At 59.2% G+C, this 25,861-nt stretch overlaps 1 protein-coding gene across 8 annotated transcripts in view; it reads left to right on the top strand.

Moving 5' to 3' along the window:
• Nucleotides 1-25,861, top strand: part of DAB2IP (DAB2 interacting protein) — a 194,475-nt gene that overhangs the window by 141,687 nt on the left and 26,927 nt on the right. For all 8 annotated transcript variants that reach the window (XM_060014210.1, XM_060014213.1, XM_060014212.1 and 5 more), the window contains exon 4: nucleotides 24,234-24,387. In XM_060014210.1, coding sequence (XP_059870193.1) covers nucleotides 24,234-24,387 — 154 coding nt within the window. The remainder of the gene's footprint in view (nucleotides 1-24,233; nucleotides 24,388-25,861) is intronic.

Genomic DNA, 25,861 nt, shown 5'->3' with positions numbered 1-25,861 from the left:
ACTCTGAAGGAGGGGAGCCCCCTCTGCTCGTTCACCCAACAGGCTGCAGGAGCGGGGTCTAGAATCACATGGCTACCACCTTCCAAACCTAGGCTGCCCAGCTGCAGTCTGCAGTGGAGGCGATTCTGACAGTGGAGTGCCTTACAGATGAGCAAACAGACACCCAGAGAAATGAAGTGCTTGCTGGAAAGGCAGGCCTTGAGCCAGACACGACAGGGACCTTACTAGTCGTGTTACTGGGAGCAGAGTACTTGACTGCTCTGCACTTCTGTCTCCCTGTCTTGTAAATGAGGCAAAGAACTTGACACACCTCCTGGGGCCAGGCAGTCACGATGTAAACGTGACACAGTGTGCCAGGGTCCTGCCCCCAGTTAACCCGTCTGTCCACACTCCTTCCCTTGCACGGTGTGCCAGGGACAGAGCTTGGTGGGGGTCCCAGATCTCAGGAGGAGGCTCTACTGGGATGCCCTCCTCTCCGTGAAGCCTTTCCCAATTCCTTACCCCCAAACCGGAACTGTTCCTGCCGTCATTTTAGGTCCTCTGTTGGGCCAGGCCCTGCTCTGGATACTTGAGCAGCTTCCTCGGGGCCCACGGCCTGGTAAGTGTGTTTTTGTTTGGCGCTAATGGCTGTACGCACCCCTCCCCCACCGGACTGCCAACTTCTTGAGGGCAGAGACCACGTGTCTTGTTGACCTGCCTGTGTCCTGGTGTCACTCCCTGTCTAGATGTGTGGCCTTGGACTGGATGTTTAACCTTGGTGGCCTGTTTTCCCATCTGTAAAATGGGAATAGTGATGCCTCCCCCCGACGCACATCACGGAGCGGAGGCCAGTAGTGTCAGACACGGCAGTGCTGCAACAGATTCTCAGAAAACGTGGAGAAAATCAAATCAGACGCTTGCGCTCCACTCCCTAGAAGCAGGGAACCTCTAAGAGCGGGGCTCTGGGGGATCATGGGAAGGGTCGTAAGCGCCGTCTTGTTGCAGAATTGCTGTCTGCTTACATGGAGAAGTGCAGACAGGGCGGTGGCCTGTGGGCCTCGCCTCACTTCCTCCATCTTCTCTGCTGCTCCGGCCTCACGGTTATTCCAGTTCCCAGTGGTGGAGCTGGGATGAGTTAGGAACCCAAGGTCCCGGTGCCTGGCGTTGTACCTCCCCTTTTGGCAGCGTTAGAGCCTGGAGGTGGGGCAGGGCCTCCCCCCTGCATCCCCATCGCCAGTTCCAGGGGTTGGGGCAGGGTTAAGGGGATGGTTCAGGGAGGTTTGTATTCCCTGACCTTTCAGAGTTGTGACTTCAGGGGTCGTGTGTGACCTTGGCCTGGTGTAAACCTGGTGGGGTAGTGGCTGTGGCGACAGGGCTTGGGGCCTGGGCAGTAGGTGGCCCAGCCAGAGACACAGAAGCCGGGCTCTGGTGGGAGCTCAGGGAGTAGCCCTGGAGTCTCTGGGGAGGGGCTTAGGGATGAGGGAGTCTTGATCACAAACTGACCCAGCGTCCTGTGCAGCCAGGGCAGCAGTCACAGGCTCGAGAACCGGAACCGTCCCCTCCCCTCGCCCCTTGATAGCGCTCAGGTCCTGGAACACCACGCGGGTTGTTGCCCAGGACTTGGCACCGTGACAACCAAGAAAGAGAAGTGCTGACCGTGTCTCATTGCCTGTTGAGTAAATTTACTCTGTGTTTTTCCCAGGAGGCGTCACATGGGTAGGAATTTACTCCCCCTAAATGCTTTGATGGAAACATTACGGTTTTTGAGTGAACGTGTGTCAACGTCGCCGTGGGGGGGAAAGCTTCTAGGATTCTCTGCCAGCTGAAGTCATTACCACAAGACAGTGGTTGGGGGCCTGGCAGATGGGGTAGATGCAGCCAGGCTGGTGTGGGGAGGCAGCCAGAGGGCCAGAGCCCAGCCGGCCTATGGGGGGGGGGGGTCTGAGCAGGTGGAGAGGGGGAGGGAGTTGGGAGGCTGCAGGCTGACAATGTACATTAACACCCTCCCAACCCGCCCCCCACCCATGGCACAAAACAAAGGGAGTGGGGAACTTGAGGGGTGGGGAGGGAGAACAGAGGCTCTGGAATGGTGAGTGCTGGCAGCTCAGGCCAGTAAGTCAGGCTGCTGCCAGATTCCTGAGGGGCCTGGAATTGCAGCTCCTACCAGAAACTAGCTGTGTGACCTCGAGCAACTTTTCCAACCTCTCTGTGCTTCAGCTTCATTTTAGTAAAATATGCCTGTAGATACCCACAGCTTGTGGCTCTTTGGAAGATTAAGAAGGTAATATATGTAAAATACCTAGCACTGGGCCTGGCACATAGCAGGTGCCAGGACACATTTGTTGCTTGTTGGTGATGATAAAACCACACAAGCATAGATGTGTTCACATAAATTAACAGCTGGGGCACATTGAAACCGCTACCCAGAGTTGGCCCTCCGTCTAATACCAAGTTTGTTTCTCAGCTTCAGCTGAGTACAGCAGTGGTCTCTTCAAAAGCCCTTGTCCACGAACAGCCAGGGCCTGGGGCTGACTGTCCTCTGCGGGGCATCCCTCTCCGGTCTTGTGCCTGCTTCTGGCCTGCAGACTCACCTGGATGGAGGCAGTGGGTTACAGCAGCGCCCTCCTCTGGCTGAGGCAGTTCTGGGAAGGCCACAAAGGGCCTCTGTCCTCTACACAGCCTCTGGAAAGGAGAGTGCTGTGGTCACAAGAAAGGTCCTCCCTCCCAGGATGCATCTCTCTCCCCGAGGGGATATACAAGCATTGCCTGGAAGTGCTCCTTGACAGTCTTGGGACTGGCTCCCTTGTACCCCAGGAAATGGGAAGCTCCTTGAGGAAGGTAGGTTCTAGAGTCTCCCACAGGGCCTGGCCCAGTTGGTGAGACACCTTCAGATCTGAAAGGTCATGAGACGTCTGGGCTCTGAGCTTTTGGGAGAAGAGGTCCATCACACATTAACTGAGTCCTAGGACTTGAAGAACCAGAGATGAATAGACCCCGAGGAGGGCCTGACAGGACAGGCAGCAGGACCCAGGAGAAAGGGAGGGAGGACTGGGAATTCAGGAAGAGAGGGAGAGATCACATACTTCCTGGGCCTGGGGACACTGGGAAAGGCTTCCCTGAGGTGGGGCAGTTGAGCTGGGCCTTGAAAGGTGAATGAGAATTGGAGATGGGTGCAGGAGGGGAGGTCAGTGGGAGCAGAGGCATAGCCATGAGAGGGGGCAGGGATGCCTGGGGAAGAGCTGAAGAGGGCCTGTGGCTGGCTGGTGGGGGTGTGTGTGAAGGTGAGGAGTGTGCAGTGGGTGGGTGGGGCCTAATGATTCGGGAGACCTGGTCACTGGGGGCACTGGAACCAGGAGTCACGGGGTCAGTTTCTGAAATTCCAAGGACGCTCACTGTGTTCTCACTCCCTTTCACATATTATTCAAGATGACTCTGAAAGCAGCTTGCAAGAGGTTATGCAGTCCCCTGAGCTGAGGCTAGAAGGGTAAGGAGGAAGCACCTTATTCAAGGTCAAATAGCTGGTTAGTACATCTTCTGAACCCCAGATAACAGGCTCGTTTCTTTTTAGCTTGTGACCCCCCTCCTGTGACAGCTGTCATGCAGAGGGAGAGGTCCTGTCACAGGGGCCTATTTTGTTATAGAAAGATATTAGAACTGTGTGGATCAACCAGTGGGGGTGGCTTCCTGCCTGGGGGAAATCTGGGAAGGCTCCCTGGAGGAGGGGGTATTAGAATTAGAGGAAGGTAAGAGGGGACCAGTAAATAGGTACAAACGGCTGTCTGGGGCGAGGCACATCTATTGTACTTTCAGATGTGGCTGGGCCAACTTGTGCAAGTGATTGAGCTTCTCTAGACTTGATTTCTTCATTTGTAAAGTGGTTACAGTATCTGCCTTACCTGTTTATTGCTATTATTGAGTTCAAGTGGGAGGCCTGCTTGGGGCCTGCGCCCTGGAGGAGTGCTCGGAGATGGGCTCTGTCCCCTCCATCTCAGGTGCCTTGGATGCTCTGGGAGCCAAAGGGGCTTCTGCCCTAGGGCCTCCCTTGGTGACTATGGCCTCACCTCTCCCCTGTTTTGAAATTTTATTAAGATATTGGATAGACCCAGATGAAGCTGCGAGGGGAAACCTCACCTCGGAAGGAAGGGAACCACCACCATAAGTGCACCTCTGGCTAAGAGTTCTCTGGGCTTTGGGGGTGTGAGCAGATGCAGATGGAGGGGGGGCAGGTTTTGTTGGATTACCTGTGGTCAGGTTCACCTGTGCTCAGAACAGAGCTGAGCCCAAGGAAGGACACAGCAGGGGACGGAGTGAGTTACTTCCCAGGTTGGGGGCTGCTGTGGGGTTACAGTCAGACCTCTTCCTCAGCCCTGCAGGTGCCCCAGCCAGAGTGCTACCTACCTGCACACAGTAGGTGCCTGACAGTCTGGCACTTAATAGGAGCTCAGTTGTTGCTGAGGGTCTGGAGCAGGCTGAAATTACCATGGGCTGAACTGGGGCTTGTGAGCCTCTGGTGTAGAGGCTATGGAGTAGGCAGGACCCCAGGCAGGGGCGCTGTTCTCCCACCGGCCTGTTTATCCATATTTACATGGAGGGATTGGATTCCATACTCCAGTTGCACCAGAAAGTTATGCAGCAGCCAGTCTACTTTGATTAGCCCCTCCAGGTGGTGGCTGTTAAGGGAGGTGTGTGATTCCCTGTGTGTGGTAGAGGCTCAATACTTGGAAAACATTGCTGTGGCTTTTCAAGAAGGATGGCAAAGCGGGTAACCCCAGGCGAAAATGTCAGGGTGGCTGGGTGTGCCTTTCCCAGAGGGATTTTCAGTTCAGTAAGGGCCCTGTCAGGGTGACCCAAGGATGAACCCCCCAGGCCAGCGGGTGGGGCAGCATTTGGGCTCCTGGGTCTGACTGCCCCTGTCGTCCTGTAGCATTCACAGACCTGCGCAGCTCACCCCCTTGTCTCTTCCCTCCGGCAGTTAACCTTCCCCCTCTGTCCTGCTGGCCCAGCCCCGGATACAAGAGAACAACCGCCCTGAGAGGGAGCTTGAACCCATTCCCAAAAGGTCTAGCTCCAAGGAGTCGGTGCAGAGAGTCGGGAGCCCCGTTTGAGCGGGTGACCGTAGTAGGCAAATCCCCGGCTCTGTCTACACCTCCGTTTCTGTTCGCATTTTTTAAATGTCCGAATGGAAGTGCGGGAGAGGGAGGGTACTGGCCCTCGAGAGGGTGGGAGCGGTGGGAGCCTCGGGACTGCTGCTCTGAGCCCGACGAACTCCGGCGGGTCCTCCGCGGGCAGTGGGGAGTGGGCCGGGCCTCGTCCCCGCCCGCAGCCGGAGCACAGCGGCGGGTTGGGGCGTAAAGCGGTTGCAGCTGGGGGCAGCTGGCCGCGGAATGTCCCCTGCCGCCGGGCCTGGGAAGGCAGGGCCAGCGGCTTGGGGTGGGGTGGGGGCGGGGCTTCGGGGGGCGGAGTCAGCCGCTTCCGGCCTGGAGCGTGAGGGGCGCGGCGCCGCGGGGTCGGAGCCTGGAACGCTCCAGGAGCCGGATGCGGGAGAGTTGGTTTTGGCGCGCCCCCGAGTCTTTCGGTCACCCCAGCTCCCACTTAGCTTTGGCCGGCCTGTCTCAGGCCAGCCATAAGGACACTAGTATTCGATCAGGACATCTGTTAGTGCCTACTTTGTGCCAGGCACTGGCCCGAGGTGTGCCGGGCCTACCAGGTGAACAGGCCCGGACGTTCTCCAGGTGGGAGGAGGAGGGGGCTCAAGCTTTCAGATCAGTACCATGAGGAAAGTGAAGTTGAGTGATAACTTGGGGTGGCGGTGGAAGTTACTCCTTTGGTTAGAACGACCTCTACTAGGACGCGCGCGACAATTGATCTGAGAGCAGAATGAGAGAGGAGAAACCAGCTTGGCCTAGAGCCAGGGCCAAGCAGGGGGAACGGCAGGTGCAAAGGCCCGGAGGCGGGACTCGGGCGGCTTATGACCCTGGGCGGAGTCAGCGCTTTGGGGAGGAGCCTGAGATTCCTCTGCGAGCCTTGTTCCAGCCTCCCGGACCGGGAGCTCGGTCCCAGGGCCCGCACCCCGCCCAGGTGCCTTTGGCGGGCGACCTGCTCGTGGTTGGAAGTGCGTCTTTCTAGACTGCTTGGACCTGGAGTTTGTGCCATGTGATTACCTGTATGGAAGACTGTAATTTTCCGCTTGTTCCGTGGAGGACCCGGAAACCTCTAGAGTTGTCACCGATGTGTTTTTTAAGTCGTTTCTGAAATTTCAACTTGGAAGACAGAGTCAGCACGTGCTTTGCAGGAAGGGGAAACCTGCCTGGTCACACCTCTTAGATGCTGGCCTGGACTGAGAGATCCCCCGATCTGGCCAGGAGAGGCACCTGGGTGCCTGCCATCCTCAGAAATGGGCCTCTGTGGCCTCGGACTCCTCGGTGATAACCTCGGCAAGATCCTGGGCCGGGCCGGAGGAGCTGCTCTGTGGAGACCCGGCCGTCCTCGAAAGCCAGATCTGGCTCCCAGGCCCCTGGTGCCCAGACCAGGGTCAGCCCAGAGGCCTATCCCACCGCCAAGGTCTGTGGGTGGCTCTGCCTGGGGAAGGGGGTGCAGGAAACTTCTTGCCCTGTGGGTGGGCACCTCGATGGCTGTGGGTGGAGGCTGGAGGGTGTGGAGCTGTTTCTCCAAGGGGGCCCAGCCCTGGGAGCCCACCCACTCTCCGGCCAGGGCCTTGTTGAGGCCCCACAGCCCCTCCCGAGCAGCCTGGTTTTCACGTTGGCCTCGGGGGAAGAATGGGAGACCCCCACCGGCTTGGAAGGAAGGGGGAAGGTGGGGGCCGGGTTGCTTAACTGGCTCCTCCCTCCTGGGAACCAGGCCCAGCCCTCCCGGGAGCTTCAAGTCTTCGGGATCCGGGTAGAGAGAAGCCCAGTGAGCGGAGGACCAAGGAGGTGGAAGCAGGCAGGCAAAGCTGTGGGGAAGGAGATCTAGGCCCAGGGAGCTGGTGGGGTTGGCAAGGTGGGCTGTGAGGAGGGGCCTTTGACCCCAAGCTGAGGAGCCAGCGAGGGCCCTCGGGCTACTGTCCGCTTAGCCTGGGCCTCCCAGCGCAGGTGAGGAGCAGGGTGAAGCCGCAGGGGCTCCTAGCCGCTGCCTCTTGGAGACAGATTTAATAATCCTAGGCTGTCTCTCTGACGGTTAGTACTGCAGGAGGGAAGCTTTAATCCCAAAACTTTTATTGATCCAGACACTAATAAAAAGTAAAGGGTTTTTTGGAGCCAGGTTTTTTCCTTGTTTTCTACTCGACCAAAGAACATCAGAGCTCTAAAACACAAATTTGTTTTCCTGCCTCTCCCTAGGTTTGGGGGGCGGGGTGGGGCTTGGCCGTGTTCAGATTCACCTCTCTAGGAGCCCTCCCTGACCGCGCATGCCTGCAGTCATGCCTCTTCTCCACGGTTAACCAGCTGCCACTGTGCATCTAGTCTGTCCCCTAGGAGGGTTGGGGTGTCACAGAAGCCTTCCTGCTCACCTGAGACCCTGGGGTAGTGAGAGGCGTCTGCTTTAAGGCAGCGAAGGCGTGGCTCTTGACTTCTTGTGTCTTTCTGGGTTTGGTTCTCTTGCTGACCTGTTCTTTGTTTCTGCATGTTTATTTCATAAATACTTACTGAGTTGTTGCCAGACCCTCCCTTAGGATGCAGAAAGACAACAGAGCTTCCCTTCTGGCAGGAGAGACAGGCAATCAGAAGTGAGTGGAGAAACACATCAGTAATTCCAGATGGGGTGATATCAGTCAGGATTTTTGTCTGCTTTGTTCAGCACCTGGATTCCCAGTGCCTAAAATAGTGTCTGCCTCACTGTTTGCACTTAAGAAATATTTGCTGGCTGAACGAACAAGATGATGTGAAGGAAACAGCCAAGTGTTTCCGTGGGGAGTAATGGGGGTGGGGCAGGACCTGTTGTAGCCGGGGCGGGGGAGGTCTGGGGGAGGACTGAGCTCCACCGGCCTCCTGAAGCCACCCTTTACGAGAAGGCGGTGGAACTAGAGCTCCTGACTGAGGGAGCAGTGAGTGCAAAGTCCCCGAGGGCAGGAAAGCAGTGGCTTCCAGTTGGGGGAGGGGGATTGCCAGATGAGATCAGAGGGTAGGCCAGTACTCTCCGGACTTCTTTCCCTGGGGAGGAGTTCGGATTTATTCAAATTGCTGTAGGGAGTCACTGGAGGGTTTTTAGCCCAGGACTTAAATAATCTGATTTGCCTTTCTAAAGAGTCCCTCTGACTCCTGGGTGGGGAGGCGGGGTAAGGCCGGTGAAGAGGCGTGGACAGGTGTGAGATTTTAGAGGCTGTAGCGGTAGGATTTGCCGATGGATTGGGTTCTGGAGGCCAAGGAAAGGGAGGGTGGCTGGCTTCTGAGACTCCTGGCTTAAGCTGCTGAGACAAAGCTCCGCTTTGGACATTTCAGACTTGAGGTTCTGTGAGGCGTCAGCATTTAGATATGTGAGTCTGGAGCGCAGAGGAGGGGAGGGCTGGGATAGAAACTTCGGAGCCTTGAGCCCTGGAGGTGCTTAAAGCTAAGGCGTGGATGCGATCACCAAAGGAGAGTGTTTTACTGAAGGAGAGTGCACCCACGTCAGAGCCTGAGAAACTCCAGCACCTGGTGGAAAGGTGGTGCGGTACTGGGAAAGCAGGGCAGTGGCCTGGGAGGGAGGGGAGGCACCTCAGAGGGGGTGGTGGCCTGGGTTTCAGGGAGGGAACTAGCTGTCCTGTTGAGTACGGAGAGGACAGGAACTGTGGTTGGCTTTGGTCACACGAAGACCTTTGGGAGGAGCACTGGGGTCAGGCCAGGTGTGTTGAGTAGAAAGGAAGTGAGTAGAAGAGGAGGCGGCAGGGCCTGAGAAGCGCAGGGCGAGCGGCCCATCCGGGAAGCCGAGGAGGGTCAGGTGAGGGCTCACACGTCCCGGGTCCTGGTCCCCGTGCACCAGCAGTGGGCCCCTGCCTTGGGCCTGCATCAGGAGCCTCTGAGCGGAATCCCTAGAGATCCGCACTGGGGAGGGCTGGATTGGGCGCCCCCGCCCCCCGCAGTGGTCTTCAGTAGCTCTCTGAGCTCTGTCTCCCTCTCTCCTTGGAGGGCTCGCTTTCCGCTCTTGCAGTCACCCAGCCCTGTGCTCCCCACTCCCTGCCCCATCTCTCTGAGTCCGGGGCGCCTAAGGAAGAGCACTGTGCACCTGGCTTTCCTCAGAGGGCCCTTCCGCCCTTCCCAGAGCTGAGAGCGGGACTTGGTCTGCACCGGTGGCTTTGCTCTGGAAGGTTCCTTGGTGTGTTTGGCCTCCGGAGAAGTCCGAGGTCTATTTCAGAATATTTGGGTAGCTGGGACCTTGACCTCCCCGCAGTGCTTGGCCGTGCGGTGGGGTCGGGGTGCGGGTTAGAATGTGTTTGGCTTATTGGGGAGACAGTGTAGGGTTGGGGACAGCCTAAGCTCTAATGCTCCTGTTGAATGAGTGACACCCAGATATTTGAGTCTTTGGGTTCCCCAGTGGTTTTGTTAAATGCTTTCTCTGCACCTGGTTAACCAGTGTTTTTACACCTGTTATCTTCCGAGGATAGTGTATTTCCTCATTTTGTACCTGAAGAAACTGAGCTTCAGGAAAGTGGAAGAACTTGCCCAAAGTCCCACAGTTGCTAAAGAACACAACAAGAATTGCCACTCAGCCCCGCAGACCTCCCAATCACGCCACTCCTGACTGACTGATTAACCCTATAGATGAGGAGGTGATGGTGGGTGTAAGGGGCCTGGTCCCCCACTGCCCCTCAGGAATAGTGGCCATGTGCTCTGCTGGGGCTGCAAGGCATGCCTCCTGCCTCCTAGCCCCTGTTTCCTCCAGTGCTCGTCTCTCCCCCTTCCCCCCTCCCCCTCCCCCAGCACACACACCAGTTGCTTTAGGCTCCAGGAAGATGGAAAGAGGCAGACCTTGAACTTGATCAAGCTCTGGGGACTCTTGGGGCCCAGGGAGCCCACAGCTTCTGGGAGGCTCTTTATGCCGCAGGGCTTGCACGGCTGCTAAACTTGGCAATATGGAAAGCCAGCTCAGCTGCAGCAAGTCCCCTGGGAGACACCTGAGGAGGCGAGGGCCCGCCCCTCACTAGGGAGTGGGGAGACTGAGGTCCAGAGCTGCCTGGGTGGGGCTGGGCTCTACCTGGAGAGGTGATGCCTTATGCTGCCTCCTGACAGGCCATGTGGTTTTGCGCCCTTGCACCCTCTCCCTACCCAGCAGACCCCAGTTAGCCTGGGGGGTGGGGTGGGCCAGAGTCAGGCTGTTTTTATGTTGCAAAGAATTCAGGCTACAGCCCAGCCTTTCTCAGCCTTTATGGCCTTATGACCTGGATGCTTCTGGAGGACAGTGGGCATCTGGGACATGCTAGAGGGCGGTCTTGCCTGGTAGTCACCGAGGGTCCCAGTTGGACCCCCTCTTTACAGAAATAGACTGCGGCCCAGAGAAAGATGTGACTTTCCCAGGGTCACTACCCAGGAAGCTAGTTTCCCACTTTGTGTCTCCCAGCATATCCTGGGGCAGCGTCCTTCACCGTAGCTAAACCTGCCGGTCTTTATTAAGTGCTCACTGGAAGCCAGGCTTTGTTCTGTAACTCATTGACTCCTCACAGCAAGCCCGTGAGGCTGAGTACTATTATTATTGCAGAGGGCGAAACAGTCCCAGAGAGGTGACATGACTTGTCCAAGAACAAAAGGTCGCAAGTGGCACAGTCCAGATTTGAACAGTCTGGCTTCAGAGCTCATGTTCTTAACCACCAGGCTACACGGCTTCAGACTTACTTGACTGCTAGGCTCCAAAGAAGCGTACTGAGGGTGGTAAACCCTTGGATGACCTGGCCCCTGCAGAGTGAGGTCTGAGGACTCCGCCTGGCCTTGGCCTTTCTGATAGGATGGCTGTACAGCACCTATGGGCTGCCCAACCACTCCTGGTGCCCGGAAGTGACCCATCTTTCTTGCAGGGCTTGCTAGCCCAGGTACTGAGGCCCAGGCCGTCACGTCTCTCCTTTCCTCTCCCCTGCCCACCCTTGGAGCCTAGGGGCCCCAGGAGAGCCCCCATCCCTGCAGCCCCGCCTCTTCCCTTCCTTTGGACCTTGGTCTGCTTGCCTGAACCCTGAGGTTGGAAGGACGGCTCCCTTACCTGCCCCCTCTGACTGTAGAGCCTGTTTGGGAAGGGACGAGGGCCTGGCTGTTGGATGCCCCACCCCTGCAGGGGCTGCGGACCCCCTCTTTTCTCCTCCCTCTCCTTGCCTTTCCTGTGCCTCATGATTTCCAATCTTCTCATCTGTGAGAAGGGGGAAAGAGTAGAACCCACCTCACAAGGTTTTGAGGCCTAGACTGAAAGCCCAGTGTTTGGGCACCTGCGACAAATGATTCCTCCTCCTCACCTGCGTATTTGAAGGCAAGATGCTAGTCGATATGGAACGGGAGGGGCCTCTAGAGGGAGCAGGTGGGAGAAGAATCCTGGCTTTGGCTGACCTCACGTGGCTGGGCCCTGGCGGGGCCGCCCTGTGCCGTCCTGGGCGAGTCAGGAGCCTCTGCCCGCCGCATCTTCCTCCTCCGTAAGATGAGTCCAGCTGCTGCCTGTCTTGTGGTGTGGTTGTGAGGAGTAATGAGATGCTGCTGTGAAGTGCTGAGTGCTGTGCCGGCCCGTTGTGAGTGCTTAAAAACTCTGCCCTTCCCACTCTTATTCTTGAGCTGTAGCCTCCTTGTTTGGGGGTTTTGGGGGTTCTTCAGATGAAATTCGGATTTTTACTATCGTGCGTTTTGTCTAAAGTCTTCCCAAGGCCTCTAATCTGATCATGACTTTTGAGGGATTTTTGGGTTTTTGCTGTCTTGTTTCCTGTACAGAAAAAGAGAGGTGTGTCTTTAAGTCCCCAGCAACCCAAGTGGGACACTGGCCCTTTAAAAGCACATTACTGAGAGTTGGAACTTAGCCTTTGTTTGACTAGCTATGATCAGTCCCAGCGGACAGGGCTGGAATGGTATGTCTAAGACCAGAGCAGGGCCGGACTGGCTGGGCCCGGTGGGGGACAGCGGGCAGCGGGGTGGCTGGCCTGGGCCTGGAGAGCCTGGTGGCCGCGCTGAGGGATGGTGAGTGACCTGATGGCCTGAGCGGAGGTTGGGGTGAGGGAGGCCAGGAAAGAAGGCAGGAGGGAGGCTGCCAGTCTCAGCCCCTGACCAGCCTCCTGGGCCCAGGGAGAACTGAGGTGGGTGGGAGCGGCCGGTCACAGAGGATGCCCAGTTTCGGGAGGGACTCAGTCATTCCCCAGCGATGGTGCCTCTGCCTCTCTGTGGATGTCCACCACCGGCCCAGAATGTGGAAGCAATTAGGATGGCCCGACAAAAAGCGAGAAACCGAGGAGTGGTGTTGCTGTTTTTAGTGTTTGAAAGAGAGGAAACCCAGTGTCAGTGGCTCCTTTCCACGAGCAGGCCTGGTGGTCTCTGTGGCTGCACCGAGAACCGAACCGGGAAATGAGCTTGGCCTTTGCTCTGAGTCGCCGAGCCCGGGGCTGCCCTGGGTGGGGCTGCGCTGGGGTTTGGGGGGTCGTGTCATCCCTGCCCCAGCCCCGGGTCCCAGCTGGACTCTTCTGTTTCCCTCCTTCTCCCTGCCTCTGTCTGGTCCCTGATCCGTTGGCCTGCAGGCCGGCGGTGTGTCTGAGCCTGGGGTATGTTTTGCTCCAGCTTAAATGTTTGAAACGGTTGTCCAGAGCCAGGCCCCTGTGATGCGACAGTCTCTACTGGGGAAGTACCCCATCACCAGAGAAGTCGGGGGTTTGGCTTGTCACACACTGTCCTGTGGAGGGGTTGTGAGGGGCAAATGAGCCGCTGCTGTGAACTGCCAGCCCTGCGCCTGGCTTCTTACAAGTCTCCGTGTCCCTTAGTCCTGCCCACGTTCACTACCACTGCTGGGGTGCTGCCGGTGGATCAGACTCCTACAGCTATGTGTCCGCACCATTTTCCAGACAGGTGACAAAGGCAGGGCTCAGTGGAGTTCTGGTGACCCACGATTTTTTTACTTGAAAGTTGGTGCATTTAATCACACAATCTCTGTAGGTTTGGTGAAAGCCTGAGGCGTTGACAGGCAGTGAACAGAATTTAGAGTTGGAGCCCAGATGCCAGGCCTCCAGCCCTGCCCCGGTGCCTGTGACCTGTGACCTTGGGCAAGCTGCTGGACCTCCCTCCCTGAGCCTCCAGTTCGCAGGGGTGGAGTGCTTAGGGGAAACCCTGGAGGAAGGTGTCGGTTCTTCTGGGGTGGGGGGTGGGCAGCACGGAGGGGTGGTCTTTGAGCTGGGCATTGATGGATAAGGCGCACTTGCTGCTGGGCACATTCTGAGTGTATGTGCACAGCCCAGTGTGGCTGGGTTGGGACGCACCTTGGAGGCTGTATTTAAGGCGTTGCTGGTTGGAATCCTGTGGGCCGGTGGCAAATGACAGGCAGGGCTAGTTTATCCTAGAGTCAGCGGGGGAGGGGGAGGGGGAGGGGGGAAGGGGGTGGGCTCTTGGAGTCGGTGGGGGGGGCGGGAAGAGGGTGGGCTCTTGGAGTCAGGCACACTCTCTGGCCTTGGGAAGCTCCTCACGGCTTCAGGGCATGTTTCCTTAACTGTAGTTGGGCGGCTGGGCCACATGAGCAATGGAGTCCGCTAAATGCGGAGCCAGGGCTTCCCAGGTGGCGCAGTGGTTGAGAGTCCACCTGCCGATACAGGGGACACGGGTTCGTGTCCCGGTCCGGGAAGATCCCACATGCCGCGGAGTGGCTGGGCCCGTGAGCCATGGCCGCTGAGCCTGCGCGTCCGGAGCCTGTGCTCCGCAACGGGAGAGGCCACAACAGTGGGAGGCCCGCGTACCGCAAAAAAAAAAAACAAGAAAAACCCGCGGAGCCAGGGCCTGCCTGGTGCACGTGCCAGGTGTGTGGGCTGTTGTGGGTGAGGCGGGAGCTGGAGAGCCACGGATGGGTCACTAGGAGCAGGAGGAACTCGGCAGCCACGCCCTGCTTTTGACATGCGTTTTTGCCTCTGCTGGCGGCCTGGGAGCCTGTGGCTTATTGTCAGCAACCCCCCCCCGCCCCCCCCCACCCCCCCACCCCCACCCCCCGCCCCCCCACCCCCCCCGCCCCCACCCCCCCCCACCCCCCACCCCCCCGCCCCGCTCCTGCTTTTTTGCTGCTGTTGAGCACTCCTGGCTGTCTCCTGTGAGTTTCGGTCTGGGAAGCGGAGCTCTGATGCCCTGCTGGGACTCCCAGACACCAGGCTTTGGGAGGATGGGGAGCTGGGGTCCCAAGGCCCCCAGGCTTAGCGCGGGCATGCTGGAGGCACTCAGTAACTATATACTGGGGCGCTGGATTAACTCAAACCAGGCGGGGTGGGTGTTCGCATATCAGACCTCCATCAGGCTCTGGGAGGAGGGCAGCGCAGCCCACTTGTCAGGTGAGAAAACTGAGGTGCAGGAGAGACCAACCCGAGGTCTGTGCTCCCTTGGCCCATGCCCCTTCCCCTTCGTGTCTTTGCCTCGTCTCCCTGAGGCCACAGAGCCCCCCTGTCCTAAGTGGTGGCGGGACAGGAGATGGGCATTGCTGCTAGAACCTAGGGTGCCCGTCTCTCCTTAAATGGGGACGTGGAGGTGCCTACTTAAAGGAGAAGTGCTGCAAGGTGGGAAGGGGCAGAATGCCCAGGGTAAGGCAGGGCTCCCTGCGTGTCAGGTTACACCTGTAGCACCAAAGGTGATGTCTTCCCCATTTTACAGATAAGGAAACTGAGACGTGCAGGTTATTTAATTTGACCAAAGTCACAGAACTTTATGTTTACGTGTGTTTGTTTTTAAGGAAGGAGGCCTCACCACATTAGACCAGTCATCAACCAGCATGGTGCCAGGGGCTGGGGCTGTGTTGACACGTTGGCCCTTGGTTGAGGTAGGAAGCTTAATGCCCAGGGATGGGGGAAGGACAGTCCCCAGATCACCTTGTCACCCTAACGTGAACGACTTGCACAGCACCAGAAGACCACCTGGCACGGCACCTGGGTCTGGGATGGAGGGGTAAGAGGGGAGAAGATGACATTCTTTGGAGGGGCCTGCTGAGCCTAGGAGGGCTTCCCAGAGGTGGAGAGCTGGGAGGAATTAGATAAGCAAGAGGGAAGTTGCTTCCTTGGGGAATGGAAGCCTTGGTTTTCAGTTTGTTCTTTGTTTTCATTTCATCATCCTTCCCCACTTGGGTCATGGGTCCCCAGGGCCTGAGGCAGCTGTTGGTATTTATGGTCCTGGGTGGAGGTGGGGGAACGAGTCAGAAGCTAGTCCCACACTCGGCGGTGTGATCTGTGGGACCAAGGGGATGCACGGGCCGTGTTCACACATGTGAGGAGGAGACTGGCACAGACTGAGCTCGCAGGGAAGGGACAGCACAGCACGGCCGGGGCCTCGGTGGTTCTCCAGAGTCTTCCTAGTGGAGGAGCTGAGTGCCGGGCCGTGGGCCAGATGGGGCTGCTGCTGTGCTCCTGCCTGGGGGTGCTTTACTTGGGGGAGCTGAGGGGACCTTAGGGTTTGGGGTGTCATTCTCCTTAATCTTCCTGAGCGGCCGGGCTGGGCTCGGCGGTTTCTCCTGGGGACCAGGAAGGGACGGAGAGCTGTCCCCGCTCAGCAGCAGCAGGAGCACTTGGCCCTCAACTCGCTTTCGATTTGCCCAAATCTCATCCTATTCAATGAATGTTCCTCAGATTCTCTTCTTTTAAAATTCAGGGCACTTTGCTCTTCTGCTGAGGTTTATGAATGTTTAAAAACTCCTTTGTGGTCCCAAAAGTCATTTGACAAGTCTGACAGCTATTGATTAAAAACCGGAAATTATTCAGGCTGCGGGATAACTTGGGGGAATAGATGGAAAGTTTTTTGTTTCTTCTCTCTCTGTGTGCCCCTTGCCCTCCCCTCTCCCCCCAAAAAAGATGTAGGGATGTGGGGAGGTAAATGTGTCTCTGAATGTTCTTTGAACACTCCCTTGGGCTGCAGAATTATCCTGGAAAGGGGGGGATGGGGGACGGTCAGGATGCTGAGGGGCGCCTCTCCAGCTCAGGGGCCAGAAGCGGCCCCCTCATGTCCCTGGCCTCTCCCCACGTAAGCAACAGGCAGCAAGGAGGTTTTGCTGACGGGATTCTGGGTGTATGGTCCCTTATGTTAATGGGGAGTTGACATGTTGGGGGTTCGGTCACAGTCTCTGAAGTAGCTCAGCAGGTGAGAAAGCAGCAGCTGTCGCAGTGTCGATTGTTCAGCATACACGGGGCACCCCTGGAGCCAGGCCTCGGGCTGTGCTGTAGCCGTGGCACGTGAGGAGACATCCCATCCTCCTGTCTTGGTTGCCGGCATGTGGACTCTCCTTTTCCAACTCAGCCCTGCGGTGTCGGGAAGGCTCCCAGGGATAGGGTGAGGCAGGAGACCGGGCACCTCCCAGCCCAGGGCTCAGTGTGAGTGTGCGGATGGGCTCACACTGGTTCTAGTGACTGCTGGGATCTGCCCCTCTGCCTTGGACTGAGAGAGCCCTGGGCCGAGACGGACCAGGCCTCTAGGCCCTGTCATCCCAGGAAGCCTTCCCAGGCAGGGCGGCCAGCCTCCCTGCCTTTTAAGGACAGGCTCTGTCTCCCCAGGGTCCTGGGAGCCACCAGGCAGCTGCATTCTTCTCCCCTCCCCTGGGACCCCAGCAGGGCCAGGAGTGAGCGCTGGCCTCAGCAGCCGGTTCCCAGGCCAGCGGGGCAAGGCCGGGCCTGGGGAGGAGACGGCTCCGCTGGATGTTCTGGGGGGGTGGGGGGGGCTCTCTGCCTTGTCTGTGTCATGCTGCCTGATTCTCAGGAGCTCAGCGCCCTCCCCCTGACTGTGCCCCGGGACCTGGCTTCTTCTGCTGTGGGCACAACTCCCTGGATCTGCCTGGCTGTGACAGGTGGAAACATGGTTGGCATGTTCTGACCGACTCCAGAGTCCACGGGTTCTGCCAGCCCTCAAGTGGGCACCTCCTCCGTGGAGAACAACCTTGTCCGGGATTTCTGCCCCGTCCAGGCCTGGTTGTGGCTGTAGGCAGTGGCGTGAGACCACGCAGGCGTGCAGGTGAGAGGCCAGGTCTCGGGGTCACAGGCCGAAGGGCTGAAGTGGGCCCTCAGCAGGGTCTCCTGCCCACCCACAGAACCCTCTTTCTTCCTTTCACTTCAAGAAATTAGGGGCTTTTTATTGCGTTTTTGTTTTTAGGGGGGGCTTTTTGGAGGCATCCCAGAGCATTTGGCTAGATGTAGTTTGTTTGCAGATGGGGAAACTGAGGCCTGGAGAAGGTAAGAGATTTGAGTGGTCAGGGGAAAGGAACAGAGAATGGCCTGCAAAATCCCTGTCTCGTTACCCCAAACATCAGGAGTGTCATCTCCCCTACAAACGTCAGCCTTGATGCTGGTGTGTAATCCTTAATCGGCCTTGTTCACAGCTGTGTCCGCGCTCCTACAGGGGTGTCTGGCATGAGGCAGTGACTAGAGCAGACAAAAGAGGATGGGGACCGGCATGAGTGACTGGTGTGGTCGCTGGCGTTGACCCCTGTTCCCCCGAGCACCTCCTTGCCTTGTCTCAGTTGACACTCTCAGGAGCCCTGGGAGGAAGGCATGTCAGTTCTCCCTGCTTAGAGATGGGGAAACTGAGTCCTAGAGAATGGCACGAGTTAAAAGTACTCATGGTTGTGTGTTTTATAGGGAATGGAGACTAGATTTGCTCCTACAGCCGGGCACCCTTGGTGCTAGGGCCTGCTGCCCTCCCGCCCGTTCCCAGCGGCATGTGTGTGGGCTGCGGGCTGCGTGTTTATCCCTGGGGCTTAACTCCGCTGCCTGCCTGCCTGTTATGCCAGCAGCCCCCAAGCAGCGCGGGCAACGCCTCCTCGACATGTCTAAAAGAGAGCTCCCAGCTCCTGCTTGCATGCCTCCAGAGACAGAGTGCCCGCTCCTCTAAAACCAAACCAGGCTGGCCCATTTGGGGACAGTGTGACTGAGCTGGAATTGGCCTCTCCTGGTCCCAGCCCTGCCCTCTGGGGGCAGGCTGGCAGCTCCCTCTGCCCCTTGAGGTTTGGAAGGAGATTCTGAGCCTCTTACCTTCCAGGCTATCCAATCCCACTCTCAACTCTCCCCACCCGTAGCTGGGAACATCCTCCCCGTGTCATATAGAGCTTTTTAAGTATCACAAGTTTTATTTTCAGGTCTCCTCCCTCCTTGAAATAATAGGGAATTTGCTAAACTTTTGTGTCACTAACCTTTTAAGAGAAAAAAGGACGGAGTTGAAAAACAGCTCATGGGTTGGCTGGAAGGCTATCAGATAAGGCTGTGGCCCAGGAGCCAGGACAATGTCCCGTTGTTCCTGCCCCTCCGCCCTCACAGTGGGCTGCTCTTGGTGCCTGGCTATATCTCCAACAGTGGCTCCGCCCGTGCCTGTGGCGTGCCCACATTTCCCGGGCTCCTGGGCCCTGGGCACGGCTGCCCGACCCCAGCCAGCCCCGCGGCTCTTCCACGCGACCTGGAGCGAAGCGGGTCACGGCAAGCAGGTCAGCTGGCTGTGGCCCTGCGTGGCCGCCTGTGGGCAGAGGGGAAGGCGAGGCTTGGGCGGACAGCGTTAGGCTTGGAGTCTGCTGAACGGGGTTCCAGTCCCCCTTGGCCACTTGCTGCCTGTGCGATCTTGGGCACGACACCTGGCCTTTCTGAGGTGCGGTACCTCAGTCCTGATGGGTTCTCATGAGAGCTGGGTAAGGAGACAGGTGGGAAAGTGGTGTGGAGTGGGGCTCAGCCACCCGGCCCGGGTGTGAGCACTTGTCTGTCTGGAGAGACCAGGGACAGTGTGATGGTGGCAGCATTCGGACTGGGCTTTGAACGCTGACAGAAAAGGCTGTTGTCGGGCGGAGAGTGGAGGGAAGGGTGGGACGGGTTCAGGAAACAGCCTGGGCAGAGGTCGCCCCAGAGGGAGGGAGTTCCTGCTGGCCTGGGACCCGCTGGCGAGGAGAGTCTAGGTCCTTTGCCAGGGTGTGGTGTGGCAGGGTTGGAGTTTCGGGGAGGGCTCAACCCCAGGGTGAAGCACTGAGACTTGATTCTCCGTAGGCTGTGAGGGGAGCGCCGAGGGCAGGAGTGACATCATGTTGGGCAGAGGGGCCCATCTGGTGGGAGGGCACTGCCCCCCAGGCCCTGGCCAAGACCTCTCAGAGGCAGAGGAGGTCAGGGCAGGCCTCCCTCCCCTGTGGCCTTGGCTCTCCTGTCTGTGACCTGAGAATCGTGGCACCACCCCCCCTCCCAGGAAGTGTGAGGATTCCATGGCATGGAGGACGCAGGTAAAGGCCACCTGGACAGCTGGTCCGGGTCAGGAAGGGGGGACTGCAGGGGACATGGGGCCTCTAGTGACTGGGGCGCTGTTGAAGGTCTAGAGCATCAGCTGGGTCTGGGACGGTCTCGGGAGGATGCGGCTGTGGCGGAGGGTGCAGCCACAGAGGGCTGGATGAGCCCCTGACCTTGGGAGACATGGAGGGAGCGCCCCATACCTGGACAGATCAAGAGCAGGGGTGTTTCTTGGAGATTCTGGGCAAGCACCAGGGTGCTGCTCTTGGGAACTGGCCATGAGCAGGCGGCTGCCCCGAAGGCCGGCGCTTTCTCCCACTAACAGCGTCTGAGGGACCAGGGAGGATTGTCCTCATCCCAGCTGACCTCCTCCCCCTCCCCCAGGCTTAGCTGACCTCAGCTCCTGCGGTGTTGGGGCTTTGATCCAGGAACTCTGAATCTTAGCGCTGATCCAGACCCAGCCCTCCCCAGGGGAGCCCCCTTCCTGGTAAGGAGACAGCTCTGTGACAGGCCTTCCCAGCACAGCCTAATGAACGTTAGGGTTTGGGGTCGCTCTCTGCCCTGGGAGTCTGAGAAGGCTTGCTGGAAGAAGAGGCTCTGATGCTGGGTATTGAAGGTTGGATAGGACAAGGGGATTTCTAGGTGGAGGGGAATGCCTGTGCCTGGAGGCCTGCCTGAGGGAATCGTGACCCCTGGGGAAGAGGAGCCCAGGGTCGGGTGGGACAGGCAGATGCACCCCGGCCAGCAGGGCTGCAGCTGAGCCCATGTGGTCTTGATGGGAAACCCCCTCTTCATGACTCCATCGCCTGGGGGAATGCCTCTCCCCGCAGACCCTCTCTCCAGCACTTCCGTGTGTGCGTGTTACCATTTATTGCTATTTGAGACAGAGAGTCCTTCTTTCTCTTTCAGATGAGGAAAGGGCCCCTGGGGGGATTGGGGCGCGGGTCACTTCAGGAGGAAGCTGAGACCCTGAGCCGGTCACCTGCCTTCCCTGAAGCAGGCCTCGCCGGCGTCCGGTGGGCGTCCTCCTCTCAGCCTTGTGAGGATTCAGCCAGGTTCTGTGTGTGCTCTTTCCTGCAGGCACAGCCCAGGGCGAGCCTGGCCCAGGTAAGGAGGGCCAGGCGCGTGGAGCCCACAGCACTGCCGTGAGACCTGGTTCTGTGGCCTCTCTGACCCAATGTGGTGTCCCTGGCAGGGTTGTGAGGAGGAGCTCAGACCTGGGCTGTGGGGATAACCTGCGCGAGCAGAGGTCCCCGCGACGGATTTTGTCTTCCTGGGTGCCATCTCGCCAAAGACCGAGGCTCTGGTCCCCAGATGACGCAGGAGGTCCCCGGCGGGGCCGTCACAGACTGAGCTGAGCACTGGGCGAGGCCACACAGTGGGTGTGTTGGGCCAGCTTCTCTCCCACCCCAGCCTCGGGGCAGCAGAGGCCCTGCATACAATGGCGTCAGAGCACAGACCTCCACACCACAGAGGGCAGCCATGAGCGGGGCTCCCAGACCAACCTGTGTCCTCCTTCCAGCAGGGGGCCTCGGGCAGATGCAGGGACTGCTGCTCCCTGAGCCCATCTTACCTTTCTGTGAAATGGGTAGATGAGTGTTCCTGGCAGAGTTGTGTGCAGTTGAAAGTGACCAGCTGGGTCCCTGGCCAAGTGGAGGTGGGCGCCTGCCAAGCTTCCTGGGTAGGGGCACCGTGCCTGCTCGCCGCCCTCTTGGAGCATGGCCTGGGACGGGCTTCTGGCCCAGCCTGGGAAGGCAGGAGCTGGAGGTGAGAAAGGAAGTGCCCATCAATGCTGGCTGGAGCAGAGGCGGGCCGGGTCGAGGCCTGCCGTGGGTGATTGATGGGGCAGGAGTCCCTGCGGTGGAGTTTTAGGGGGTGCTGTGCTGTGGGCCTGGGACAGGGCTGGCTGGCTTCCTGGAGGAGGTGGATCTTAGGCTGTGAGGTGGGCCTGCTGGGTCCAGTGACCAAGTGACCATTTTCCCTCCCTGAGCCCATCATCTATCTTATCAGTCACTGCCACAGGAGCAGTCCCCTCTGCCAGGAGGTCCCACCCTGCAGGGTCACAGCAGACCAGCTCCCCTCTGGGCCCAGAGCTGCACGTCAGGGCCTGATGAATAGGTGCCCCTTTCTCTCCCCCACGAGCCTTGTGGGGAGCTGGGGGCAGGTGGACTCCAGGCTGAGCGAGAAGGATATGCGTCTGCCTGTGTGTCAGAGAACAAAGGCCCACTAGCCCTGCCCCATCATAGGGCAGTGGTCAGAGCCTGGCCCTCAACTCCACTCCCAGAAGCACCTGGGAGATCTAGGAGTAGCCACTGGGCCTCCCTGGACACCCCCCCGCCCCCCGCAGTGAGCTTGGGCTGCAGGGGTGGGTGCGGCCCCTGCTTCAGGTCCTCCCAGTTAGAGAATCCCTGGGGAGGTGGGGAGGGTCAGGGCTGCCCACCTGTGGCCAGAATGCCTTAGCCATGAGCTTCCCGTAGTCTTCCATTCTGTCAGGAACCTTCCCAGTGAGGCCTGGGCCAGTTGGGGCCTGCTTGTGGGCAGGATGGTGGGGAAGGAAGAGGAGGGTTCTGCAGCCACAGGTTCCGGGGTTTGGCTGCTTTGGGGTCTGGCCTGGGCCCGCTGGGCTCCTGGGCTGTGGAGCGGAGGCCCCTCTCCCTGGGCAGGCCTTGTCTGCTGAGTGTGCCTCTCTCTCCTCTCCCCAGCCGGCTCGTTCAGGTGCCCCAGGCAGGAGGCGGTGCCGCAGCCTGCCAGCTCCTCCCTATGTAGAATACTTCCTGGGTGCCCGCTCCACCCGCCCCAGCTCCCAGCATCTTACCTGGCAGGGCTTTCCGGGCTGGGCCAGAAAGCAGCCTGATCTTGATCGGTGGGCTGGGTTTTCAGCCCTGGACAGCGGGCCTGGGGGCTCTGGGTCTCAGCCCTTCCGAGGTGGGTGATTTCCCCGGCAACTGAGGCAGGGCATCCCTTGCACTGAGGTATGGAGGGAGGCCCAGGGTGGAATCTCAACAGAGTGGATGGCAGACCCAGCCACCACATTGGTCAGTGCCGTGATGGGGAGGAGGCTGGGCCGTTCGAGCAGGACGTGGAGGGTTTGTCACCGGGAGAAGCCTGTCAGCACCTGGCGTGGCAGCAGCAGTGCCTGTGTGCGGTGTGGTCTCCCAGAGAGGGTTCCGGAGGAGCAGAGGCACCACAGCTGTGCATGCCAGTGGCCTCGGGCCTCGAGTGCGTCCTGGGGAGGTTTGGCTGGGTTCTAACCTGGCTTTAGCCTGCCTCACAGCTTCCCTCTGGTCCGCTCCCCTGGGAGCGTTCAGGAGTCCTGCCTGAGGGCATTGACTCGGCTCCAGGGATCTGAGCCCTGCTCTGCGCCGGCTTCATGCTGGGCATGGGGGAGCAGCTGGGGGAGCCCAACTGGGTCTCCTGGGTTGGGCTGTGAGGTCCCCAAGAGCTGGGGTCCCAGTTCCAGCCCTGATTCCCATGCAGTGCCTAGCACAGGACAGCGTGTCAGGGAGGGCTGTTGCCATGGAGAAGTGTAGGGGCCAGAGGGTGGCCTCTGTCAGCCTGTGAAGCCCTCTGGGCAGGGTCTGTTCGGCTCATCTCTGGATTCCTGGGTCCACACATGGTGGACCTCAGGCCCTCTTACCACAGGTGGTTATGGAAATGGGTTACGGGGTGTATGTGCCCTACAGGGAGGTCTGTGGTGGTCCTGCCAGGCCTCACTGACCTGAGAGAGGGTCTTTGGCGAGACAGGGAGAGATGATGGCCTGAGCCTTGGACCCGGAGGCCAGGAGCTGAAAGGCAGAGGGTGTTGGGGGAAGGAGGTCTGGGTGAGCTAAGGCCAGGGTTTGGACTGTGGACGTGAGTAGGGGCGAGGCCTGCCCAGCCTCTCCCGGGGTGGTCTTTGCAAGCCTGGCTGGTCCTCTGGCTTTTCCTGTGCCCCGGCTGTGGGAGGGGGCCCAGTGGGGCACTGCTGTGTGTCCTGTTGACTCTGGAAAGGGACGTTTGCCTTTCTGAGGTGGACTCTGTCGAGCACCGGAGCAGATGCCGTCTAAGGCGCTTTCCACGTGAAGTGCCGAGGAAACTGAGGCTCAGAGAGGGGAAGTGACTTGTCTAGGGCCACGTGGTAGGTGAGCAGCGGGCCCAGGTCCAAGACCAGGTCTGTCAGAGCCAGTCCTGGTCCAGGTTCCATTTGGGCATCAGGTGGAGTGAACTACCTGTGCTCTTTGTGCCTGTGCTGGACCCACTGACCCTGGCCTGACCCCCGAACCCCAGCCTGTGGACCCTGACTGAGTCTCAGCTCCTGGGCACCGTGCAGAGATGGCTGCATCCCTTCTGTTTTGAGCCTCACGGTCTGTAAGAAAGGAGCAGCAGAGTTCCCGGTGCTCCTGCATTGCCTGGGGCCAGTGGGCGGAGTGGGATGGTGTACGAGAAAGGGTTCTGTCGGCAGTGAGGTCCTGGACAAATGTTGGAACAGGGCAACTGCTTCTGTTTTGGATGGGGACTGGAGCAGAGGAGAGGGGATGGGATGGTGAAGGCACCAGACCCCCAGAAGGCTGCCTGGGTCGGGTCCGCTCTTCTCTGTGGGTCTCGGGCTGCTGAGAAGCCAGGTCCAGCCCTACCCTGCACCCAGTGCTGACTTTCAACTCCTTACCTCCCCGCCGGCCACCCCCCACCCCCGCCACTTAGGGGCTGAGCCCTTTACCCAGAGTCCTGCCTTGGAGCAAAGGGACTGGCTGGTCTCTGTGACTCCAGCACCATGATGTCGCCTCCCCCCAACTCTGCCTTACGACAGAAAGGACCGTGGGAGTTGAGGGGAGTGATTGCCTCCAAATGGGGGGTTCTGGGCAGGCTTCCTGGAGGAGAAGGGAAGGGAGGGGACAGGGCAGGCCTGACCTGACGCACCCTGCTGCCCTCCCCCCAGGTCCCATCTGATGCCGAGGCTGAAGGAGTCTCGCTCGCACGAGTCCCTGCTCAGCCCCAGCAGCGCGGTGGAGGCGCTGGACCTCAGCATGGAGGAGGAGGTGGTCATCAAGCCAGTGCACAGCAGCATCCTGGGCCAGGACTACTGCTTCGAGGTGGGTCCTGCCGCAGGGGCGGGGCGGGTACTGGTGTCCTCTTCCCGCGAGGCCAGGTCTCCTCCAGATGCCCGCCTGGAGTGCTGCATGGCCTCTGCAGGGGCCAGGCTCTTTGGGACAGCGGCCAGGATCTGTCATAGCTCTTGCCTCCCAAGAGACCAAGTGGAGCTGGGAGACGGGGGCTTCATTCCTGCTCTGTGGCCTCCTTGGAGACAGACCAGCACTGTCCCCCATGCTGGGAAGTGCAAGAGGTCCAAGTGGGTGGAAGGGAGTTCAAGGCGTATGTGGAATGGCGCAAGCCCCAGAGCTGGTCTCGAGGCCTGCTCACCCCTCCTGCAAAACCACTCCAGTGCATTGTAGGGCAGTGGGGAGTGTCCCCTCTTCTGGCCCTGTCCCTGCCTCTGCGTGGTGAAAGCCAGAATCTTTCCTGCCCCGGCGTTCTGTGACCCAAGGTTTGAGAGCAGAGGGTCAGCCACCCGCCGTGACAGGGCTGTTACCGAGGATCACCTGTCCAGTGCTTCCCTGTAGATGGGGAATCTGAGGCCCAGTGAGGGCAAGACGATGTCAAAGGTCAGCCTACAAGCCTGAGGCCAAGCCAGAGCCAGGGTAACTAATGTCGCAGGTGTTGCTGGGAGTTCCTAATTGCTTCTCTAATTATTCATGTTCTCTTCCCACCTCTGTTTCTGGGAAGCTTCCCGCCCCCAACAGTCTTGCATAATTAGGAGAGCTTTCTGACAGAGGTACGACCCTGGGACTAATAGGGCAACCTCCTGGCACCCCCAGCTCCAGGGGAAGAGGAGGGTGGTGCCTGGCATCTGTCCTAACCCTGTGCCCACTGGGTGCCGTTTCTGGTTCAGGACTCCTGGCCCAGCTGGGCTCCTTCTGGCCTCCGACTTCTCTGCCTGGGGCGGGCTGAAGATGGTGCCTGCCCACTGGTCCACAGCAGGGGGTGCTGTGGCTTCTGAGGCCCGTGAATGGCTAGATAAGGCGTCTGGTTCCCTGGTAGAGACCTCGGCGTGCTGGGGACAGCGGGAACAGGGCAGGAACAGCTAGGGCTGGGCTTGCTCACCCGGAGGAGACCAGAAGATGGGCGAGTCAGACAGGGAGGGGAGGGTAAGGGTTCCAGGCAGGACCCCAGGGCCCAGCACACCCAGACAGCCCAGTTCTCAGTGCTCTAGTCTGGCCCCAAGTAGGTTAGCCTTCTGTGACCGCCATTGCTGTCACTGTCACTTGGCAAGAGAAGCGTCACCAGCAGGTGTCCGCTGAGGACCAAGGTGACCCTCGTGCCAACCCGTGGTTGTCTGCTAGGTGCCTGTGGCTCCACCGCTAGAGGGAGACTTGGGTGAAGCCTTGCTCTCTGACTCATGCGGGGGCCCGTGCCCTCTGCCTCCCACCATCTCCAGGAGAACGAGGTTGGACTCAGAAAGATGCTTTCCTGTGGTCAGAGGGCACCGAGGCAGGGGTGAGGAGCCAG

Source organism: Delphinus delphis, chromosome 6 (genome assembly GCF_949987515.2).
Source record: "Delphinus delphis chromosome 6, mDelDel1.2, whole genome shotgun sequence".
NCBI classification, from domain to species: Eukaryota; Metazoa; Chordata; class Mammalia; order Artiodactyla; family Delphinidae; genus Delphinus; species Delphinus delphis.
This window is presented reverse-complemented; position numbering and strand designations above follow the sequence as displayed.